Source organism: Triticum urartu, chromosome 3A, assembly GCF_056163025.1.
Source record: "Triticum urartu cultivar PI428250 chromosome 3A, HENAU_Tu73, whole genome shotgun sequence".
Lineage (NCBI taxonomy): Eukaryota > Viridiplantae > Streptophyta > Magnoliopsida > Poales > Poaceae > Triticum > Triticum urartu.
Genome location: NC_141875.1, coordinates 361,138,798 through 361,148,289, shown reverse-complemented (window position 1 = coordinate 361,148,289; position 9,492 = coordinate 361,138,798). Strand labels below are relative to the sequence as shown.

The 9,492-nt window shown below is 43.5% G+C and overlaps 1 protein-coding gene across 18 annotated transcripts; it reads right to left on the bottom strand.

Moving 5' to 3' along the window:
* Positions 1-394: 394 nt before the first annotated feature.
* Positions 395-7,733, bottom strand: EMB1789 (CCCH-type zinc finger family protein). Of its 18 annotated transcripts, none has more exons than XM_087547088.1 (9): positions 6,463-7,733; positions 6,080-6,139; positions 5,834-5,962; positions 5,395-5,445; positions 4,811-4,951; positions 2,196-4,705; positions 2,045-2,123; positions 1,173-1,650; positions 395-1,010 (listed from the first exon to the last, which is right to left on the bottom strand). In XM_087547088.1, exons 1-6 carry the CDS (start codon positions 7,537-7,539, stop codon positions 4,136-4,138), a joined length of 2,028 nt encoding a protein of 675 aa, XP_087403214.1. In that variant the 5' UTR covers positions 7,540-7,733; the 3' UTR covers positions 395-1,010; positions 1,173-1,650; positions 2,045-2,123; positions 2,196-4,135. The 18 variants fall into 18 exon arrangements, with proteins under 18 accessions (XP_087403214.1, XP_087403218.1, XP_087403220.1 ...); XM_087547092.1 differs by having other exon boundaries at positions 1,173-2,123; positions 2,196-2,287; positions 4,130-4,705; XM_087547094.1 differs by lacking the exon at positions 2,045-2,123 and having other exon boundaries at positions 2,196-2,287; positions 4,130-4,705.
* Positions 7,734-9,492: the final 1,759 nt, after the last annotated feature.

Sequence of the window (9,492 nt, the reverse complement as noted above, 5' to 3'; positions counted from 1 at the left end):
CGACAAACGAGAAGTTGTACATGAAGCCGGAGGAGAATCACACGATTAGTGAGCAGTATTGGTTATTTTAATTATCTAATTATTTTCAAAAGTCATGCAAACTCCTGCTGTTTCAAAATACAAGACATGTTTTGATTTATTAAGAAGCAACAATTACTTTACAATATGTGGTTTATGTAACATATTTTTATATTATTAGGTTTGCATCCAACAATACTCAAATATGATTGTGACTCGTATCACAAAAGAAGACGTAACCTACATTTTGGAAAAGGATGGAGTAGTTGCTTGTTTTTTTTGCTATTCCAGATGACGTGCACAAAAAACGCTGGGTACAAAAGGTTACGGTCAACCGTATTTCACCATATCCCCTTACTCCACACTTAGGCCGCGCTTGGAATCAATGTAATTTTATACAGAGCTGTTCAACTTACAGGTGTATCTCACCAGCCACTGAGCAATTCCCGGCCGGAAACAAAACGACGGGTTGAGACCTGTATTTTTTACAGGGGTATTCAAAAGGAAAACAATAATCCAAACAGGGCCTTTAGGTGTAGATGGCAACAAATCCTCCATGAATGGAGTATAAAGGGCCCTGAAGTACGGGCGTAAATATGCATTTCGTTTTCCAACTATAAGGGAGAGTATTTATCGTAGGAGGAAAGCAACAAAGTGGCTACCTATCAGTCCATCACATCCAGGGAGGGGGGCTTTCACCAAGTTCACACGTTATCCAGTCTCCATGACAGGCAACACATACAGGTTCAGGTGTACAGGCCACTCAAAACCTTTGAATCTTTTGCTTTCACGAGTGCGATAGAGCTATTCGAGTACCAAGATAACAAATTGCACCTCGGGCACAAGCCACTCAAAGCTGGCATGATCACATGAGCAGCATGATGAATTAACACGGTTTAAAGGGCATCATCATCATTGTAGAAAAAAACTGAGTAATGAGATAGCCAGTTAAGAGTCACCCAGGAGCGTAAACTCAGATGTCTGCGACAAATCTGCGGGTGATAAAACACCATGTGAGCCTCCTCAGTGATCATGTGAATGTAATTCTGAATTGATGCGACAACAGCTGTGAGTTTGACAGCGAATAGGCACGGGGCAGGTCGGGGGGAAGCTTGAAATGAAGCAAAAACAATCATACGCAGTCCAGCTCATACCTGGGATACCTTTGATTCTGCCTGCCCCTGTGTCCCACAGTCTCCAGAGTAGTTCCACAAGTAATTCTGAACCAAGATATAATCCCGGGTACGGCATGCATGCATGCAAGTTCAAACCATCCAATGCACCAGGCCAACATCTTTAGCTACCATTATCACGGGGGCAACAAAGTAATGCTCTCTTTGCCTGGAGAATCCGGAGGGCCTGAAAGCAGAAATATAAAGTATACATTCTTTTTCTTTTCTCCACTTCTGATAAGCACATTGGATACTTGATACTGGTAGAAGAGCAGCTAGAAATCATTTAGTGCACGGTGCGGCATCTTTCTACAGACAGCCCAACAGAAAGAAATGTGTATGTACTGAATCGACCCAAGGTGCCTCAGAAAGCAGCCTTTGTTAGGAACTGAATAATGACACCTCAAATCTCCACTGCTTCGCCTTGTGAACCAAAACAACATCAGATCACATGCCGACACTGCAGATAATTTAGCACTCAATCAATAGTCAAGGGAAAGAATTAACGAGATCTGGTTCAAGATTTCCACAAGGCTCTGCAGATAAATATTTCTCCACACAAAAAATCTTGGATGAAAGCTAATGCTTTGTTTGACAAGGAACCACAAAGAGTTATATTGTACTGGTAACATCCCACTGACCCAGTCTCAAAATTCAGTTGCCAGAACCGGTTACAAATGGAGTAGAAAGCTAATACCGTACTTGTGAACTGGTCTGAGAGTGGAACATGTTGCCATGGGAAGAATGCACTCAAACATTGGTTTTTAATCTTTGGATTTATTTCACAAGTCATAAGTGAACAAGTAGATTGGTCATAAAATGAAAATACTTTAACAATCTCACAATTTTTATACCATGAACATATATTGTCGCAAGCAAAACTCTTCATGAAATTAGGCAGCCTGTAGAAATAGCGAAAACCGGTACCAAAGACTGCTCCTGTCCAGTTAGTGTAAAATACCAATAAAATTTGCATTTAACTTAGTGCTGAGCTAGAATTCAAACCTCCACTACAAATGCTCTCCAAGGACCCAAGAAACCAGGTGGCAGAACGCTTCAGTGCTTCCAGAGAAAGAACTACAACTTATATCAGTGGTCTACTATGTCATACAAATGAAAACTGAATTAATTATTAGATAAATATTTAAACACAACATCATTGAACTGTTTTTTTATACTATTTCAACGATCGGTTGCACCAGCAAACCAGCCGCTTGACCAATCACTTGCCCAACGGTTTCAAATAATTACGATACAACTCATGGTCAAAATTATACTTGGGTGGCAGTGAGCAATGCCAAGTCAAAAAAACATAATCTAAGAGCATCTACAACCGGACTTCCCATGCCCGCCCCAAACGCCTGGATGGAAAAATGCCACCCAACTGGCCTCCCCATAGCCGGCCCAAACACCCGGACTGACCGGCACTCCCCATGTCCGTCCCAAATCTGGGGCGGATATGGGGACGCCCGGACGCGCCCACCACGTCGGACCGACCGCTAGGGCCCACGCCAATTCGCTCATATCCGCCTCCCCTCTCCTTGCCCGAGAAGCCCTCTCCTCTTCTCTATTCGCCCTCCTCCACACAGCCGCCACCGGACTTCCGCCGCTATCGGTGCTCCGCCGCCATCCCCAACTCAGGGCTTCAACACCGAACGCCCCAGCGCACACCGCCGCCGACCAGGCCGCCACCAGACAAAGAGGACGCCACAGGACGCCACCCCGGTACGTCAAACTCCACCATACTTTCACCCCGTGCTCTACGTGTTCGATGAAATGTCCAAGCCGGTTTTTTATTCTTTTGGTCATTACTTCTAGATCACCAATGGAATCGTCGTGGGATGGTGGCTATGGAAACGATGATCTTGACGAATTCATACCGAAATGATGATGATGATGAACATCCAGTGCATATGCAACTTCTGGATGATCTTGTCGAGCAAATGTGGACACACACTGGAAATCAGTAAACTTGTCTTTTATTTTATCAGTTGTGCACTATGAACAATATTTATGTTTGAACTATATTTGGATTAGGTACTATTAAGTATGAACTATGTGTATTTGTGTGCACTAAGCTATGTTTGTCCAAAATGGTGGGCGTGCATGTGTTTGCATGGATTTGATGTTTTGAAAATAGGGGACCGTCATTGCAAATGCCAAGTTTTGATGCCCGTCCGGTCACTGTCCGCGGGCGCGTCCACGGGCGTATAGGGGCTCGGATTAGCTATCCATGGTTGTAGATGCTCTAATACTATTACCAGAGATGTACAATTCATCACTAAATTAGTGGTATCAACTATCAAGATACAACAAAATGTACTAAAAATTACTACTCCCTCCGTTCACTTTTATAAGTCGTTTCAGACAACTGAAAATGAGCTATTTTGCACCTTGTCTGAAACGTCTTCAAGGTCTTATAGAAGTGAACAGAGGGAGTAACACCTCAACTATGACAAGGTAACATTTAAAAATCTGCATACTCATCAAACTCGGAGCAACTTCCAAAGCGTGGTTAAAATGAATCATATGTGAGAGATGACTCATCAAAGCACCGATTCAGGAAGGCATTTATCATACCAGTAAGCTTAGATCCAATGCTACAAATGATTAGCTAAATGAAAGTACCATATGCAGTTGGAAGTGAGTTGACTGGATAATAACAAATCTTCATGTACCCAGGGTGGCACTTAGCCTAATTCTGCAAAATAAGTTTGTGAACTTTCTTGGTGACCAAAAACTATACGCATCACTGCAATATTATACTTCTGTTGATCTACCAAAAATAGCAGTTGCAATATGCAATTACAAAATGGAAGCTGAGCCAAAAGTACCAAAACAAGCCGCACACTCATAGCATGAACTCATACTGCAGATGTAAAAAGAACTAGTACTATGTGTAGTCTACAGGTATCAAAGGCAGAGTAGTGTATTCATACTTTCCTCTAACCGCCAGCACCAAATAAGAATTCCTGCAAAATTCTTGAAGCCTCTGAAACTTCGTGCTGAGTGCTGAGTGATCCAAGCACTGTAGTAGAGCCAGTAGGCAAACTAGTTCTCTTTGGGTCTGAACTTGGATGTGAACTAGCTTCTTTTAATGAGTTCTTTTCATCGAACAGTGGATGTGATCTCTGTTTATTTGGAATGGCATTTTTATCCCCTTCTGCAGCCTGCGGTCCATCAAAATTCTGATGTTTACTGCCATTTGTATACATATGCTTCTCGATAGGTAGAGCATCCTGATGCAGCATGCTAGAATTTGATCTGTCTTTACTGGAAGGACGAAACTGTACACCCTTTGGTGTACCGGTTGATGCTTTTAGAGCATTTACTGAGATGCCGGCAAGGTTTTTAAGAATGGAGTAATGTTTGGTAGGAGCAGAAGTTATGTGTTCGCCATCATGGTCCGCCGATGCTTTCTGGCTACTTGTTTGCTCTCTGCCAGGTTTTTCAGATACCAATGACGCATCAGATTTCTTTGCATCTGGTTTGGGAGGACCATCTGCAGTTGGCACCTGATAAACAACACAGTTTTCTCAATTCACAGGGTGGAACTAACATTTTACCAGGCTATTTCACTTCTAAATAAACAATAGGAAATGATTTTGCAAATCACGTACCACATGAGAAAATTTGCATTTATCACCTCTGAAGCACATTCCATTTTCCACAAAGTTGTGGCAAGGGTACTTTGACAACTCATGATCATAGGGACAATCATCTCCTTTCAAACAAGAACCACGCGCAAAATGTGTGCAGGGCTGTAAAATTAAGAAAAGAAATAAGCGGACACCAAAACATGTCATACGTCAAAACAAACAGAAAGGAATGTAAGAAAATATAAAGAAATGAAGTTAGCTGCCACTTGGATTAAGACATATTGGTGTACAGTTTTATACTTCAGCCTTGTACACATGATCTATTCATATCATGTGAACTCAACAGTTAACACCCACCATTTCGTGCATGCCTGTCCAAACCATCTATTTCAAGCACCAATGGGCATCACTGAGTTATGGTCTTGCAAAACATAAAAGTTCAAAATCGCCATCGATAGTTCTTGAAAGATGGTTTATATAGGTATGCACAAAATGTGCAGGTGGAACAAATGGATGCAGCCATACATACATGGACATGCACTAATATCACAGTAATGCATAATGAATATTGCAGGCAGACCTAAAAACTTCTATAAAGCACATACCTTAGATTTTGTCAAAGGTGTAGTATCATGTGAGAACTTGCAAGCATTGCCCTGCAAACAGAAAAGAAGAGAATTAGGTTTGTAAAATAACTATTGACAACAAATTCATTATCCAGTGTTTGTACAGAAACTTTGTTGATTTATCAAAATAAAACGTCTACTGATAAAATGGATGGCTTTGCAAGAAGCAATTCAACATACATTACATCATTCGCTATAATACGGCTCCTCGCAATACTACTATAGAAACAAAACAAGAAATGTTCCTAGAAACCAGGACTTTCGTGATCATTACTCCATCACCTTTCGAGGCAAAAACCTCTATATGTAAAAACACATAAATTATTGGCCTAAAAAGATAGAAATGTAATTGAGAATCAGCAATACATGACTATCTGTTCCAAGTGAACAATAAGTTGGTGGCCAAAGAAAAGCTTACCTGCTGGCACTTCCCATGCATGTAGAAGTGGCATAACTTCACTGGTTTCGGCTTTATAACTGGTGCAAGTTTCAGTCTTTTCACACCATCCGCTATCCGCTGCTGTGCTCTTTTAACCCGTTTGTTTTTCTATACGCCAAAAACATCGCGAAGGAAGATTAATATTCCAGAAGGAAAAATACAATTAGAATGCACAGTTGAATAAAGTATATGTTGAACTCAAATGGTAGTGAAACCAGAACACACCGTCTTCTTAGCCTTTCTTTCCTCTGTCAAATGCCGTTTTCTCTTCCCTGGTTTGGGAGCCTGCAAAGTTTGTCATGGGCGTATTTAATGTCAGTGCTTCTTTTTTTACTGTAATGTCAGTACTTCTGTTGTCAAGAAGAGAATAACTTATTGGATATTGGTGAGTTTTGTACTCTTCTAAAAGTGCATGTGATGGAATTTGAGCAAGAAATCGATAATAATGTGTTAAAAAAAGGTTCTGAATCAGTTATGCGGTATCACATGATAACTTGCATCTCACAAGCTATATTTTCATCCAAACACAAAATTAAACAAGAAGAAGCAACATGTGAAGAAACATCTAATAACCAGTACTGGTTAATAAAAAATGGTATATTCAGTACCTCAGTATCAGGCAGTGGTGTCTCATTCCATTCCACAATTTCATCATAACTGACAGCATGCGCCCTGGTAACATGCTTTAGTGCATCATCCTTGATATAACCTTCCTTGTTCAGTACAAGATCACTGGTTCCTTTAATTTTAGGCGTTGAAAGGCCAGATGATTCATTCTCCCCCAACACTCTGTTAGCAAAATCCTCTCCCAATTCCTCATCATCTGCATCTTCGATCTCCGAATCATCAGATTCATCTACATCCAGAGCCTGCATGTCACCCTCAATCTCTCCTTCCTCAACCACGCCACCATCAACTGAGTGCTGATCTGAATCACCCACAGGTCTGTCTTCTTCAGTTCCAGCTCCCAATTCTTTCACCCCCTCAGCTATGCTGCCATCATTGTGTGGTTCACCTCCAGAAACCCCATAGTTCAGCATTGACGGTTTGCCGCCACTGGCATCAGCAATCAACCCTGAGAAGTTGGTCATCATCGTATCAAGCAGCAGATGTTCATCATCATTGACCACCATTACATCTGGCTCTGCCAATTCGTCAACCTCCCCCTCCAAACAATCCTTCATCGACCTCAAAACATCCTCTGCCCCCAACTCCTCCACTAACGCAACAGTCTCACGGCAGAGGTTCCCCCCAACAACCATATCTGTTACGCCCTCCGCCCGCTGAACTCCGGCCACTTGATGCTCCATGTATCTCTGTGGTGCCACAGCCGGGTCTGCAATAGGGTTACCGGTGGCTGCATCGACTGCCGCGGGTGAGGGGTTCTCGATGACAGAAGTCCTTACCGCAGTCTCCTCTTCTCCTAAGTCCTTTCCCCGTTCAGACTCGGCGTCTTCAGGCGGTACCGAGCACCCCTGTGGTGACTCGTCGCAGATAGGGTTCGCACCGGCGGGCTCGACTTCCAGGGGCGCCGGGGAAGCGAGCTGCGAGGGGCGGTGGTGGAGGCAGTGGGAGAAGAGCCGGGAGAGCGTGCGGTAGGAGGCGCTGTCGAGATGTGATCGCCGGCGAGTGAGGAAAAGGGTGGTTGGGGCAGGAGGCACCGGCGGCACGAGGGAATCCTCCATGGCGAGGGATTAGGTTGCCTTTGAATTAGGGTCTACGCGCGGGAGTTGGCTGGGTTGGAGTTAGGATATCGAGCAGTGGTCAGCCTCGCCGTGGCGGTGCGAGCTCGGCGGCGCCGACGGAACTGTCCGATGAGGAGAGGAAACCCCATTGTCATGGAAGGCAGAGGCGGCAAATAAGAGAGTTTGGGCCAGAGTGTAATGTAATACCGTTAGCTATAAGATACTTCGGCCTTAACGATGCCAAATTGGCCCATAAATTAGGGCGAGCAGGCTAAAATACACGTTTGATGCTGGTGACCTGGTGTATCAAGATCCAGAGAAACCGCAGTTGTTGTTTGCCGTGACCATCACGGGGATAATTTGGAAAGCGAATCAACCTATGGTTGGATGGTTAGAGGGATAGTGGTATTCTCAGTTCATTAGAGTTCAAGTACCAAACATACGGCAACTCTGCGATCAACACATGTTCGGCTCGATGATGTCCCTCAAACTCTTGATCCAGTTAAGGCCGAGGGAGAGTTCCGTCAGCACGACAGCGTGGCGACGATGATGATGAAGTTACCGGCGCAGGGCTTCGCCTAAGCACTACTATGATATGACCGAGGTGTGTAACTGTGGAGGAGGGCACCGCACACGGTTAAGAGAAACTTATGTGCCTTTAGGGTGCCCCTGCCCACATATATAAAGGAGGGAGGGAGAGAGGCCGGCCCTCCTAGTGGCGCGTCAAGTGTAGGGAGTCCTAGGACTCCCAAGTTCTAGTAGGATTCTCTTTCCTTTTCGAAATAGGAAAGAAGGAAATGAGGGAGAGGGAGAAGGAAAGGGGGGCCCACCCCTTGTCCAATTCGGTTTGGGCAGGGGAGGCGCGCGCCACCTTGTGGCCCTTCTTCCCTCTCTCCACTGAAGCCCAATAAGGCCCATTAACTTCTCCCGGCGAATTCCCATAATTCTCAAGTATTTCGAAAAATACCCGAATCACTCGGAACCATTCCGATGTCCGAATATAGCCTTCCAATATATCGATCTTTACCTCTCGATCATTTCGAGACTCCTCGTCATGTCCGTGATCTCATCCGGGACTTCGAAAAAACTTCGGCTCATCAAATCACATAACTCATAATACAAATCGTCATCGAACGTTAAGCATGCGGACCCTACAGGTTCGAGAACTATGTAGACATGACCGAGACACATCTCTGGTCAATAACCAATAGTGGAACCTGGATGCTCATATTGGCTCCTACATATTTTACGAAGATCTTTATTGGTCAAACCGCATAACAACATACGTCATTCCCTTTCTCATTGGTATGTTACTTGCCCGAGATTCGATCGTCGGTATCATCATACCTAGTTCAATCTCGTTACCGGCAAGTCTCTTTACTCATTCCGTAATGCATCATTCCGCAACTAACTCATTAGTCACATTGCTTGCAAGGCTTATAGTGATGTGCATTAGCGAGAGGGCCCAGAGATACCTCTCCGATACACTGAGTGACAAATCCTAATCTCGATCTATGCCAACCCAACAAACACCTTCGGAGACACCTATAGAGCATCTTTATAATCACCCAATTATGTTGTGATGTTTGATAGCACACAAGGTGTTCCTCCGGTATTCGGGAATTGCATAATCTCATAGTCAGAGGAACATGTATAAGTCATGAAAAAAGCAATAGCAATAAAACTTAACGATCATAATGATAAGCTAACGGATGGGTCGTGTCCATCACATCATTCTCTAATGATGTGGTTCTGTTCATCAAATGATAACACATGTCTATGGTCAGGAAACATAACCATCTTTGATTAACGAGCTAGTCAAGTAGAGGCATACTAGGGACACTCTGTTTTGTCTATGTATTCACACATGCACTAAGTTTCCGGTTAATACAATTCTAGCATGAATAATAAACATTTATCATGATATAAGGAAATATAAATAACAACTTTATT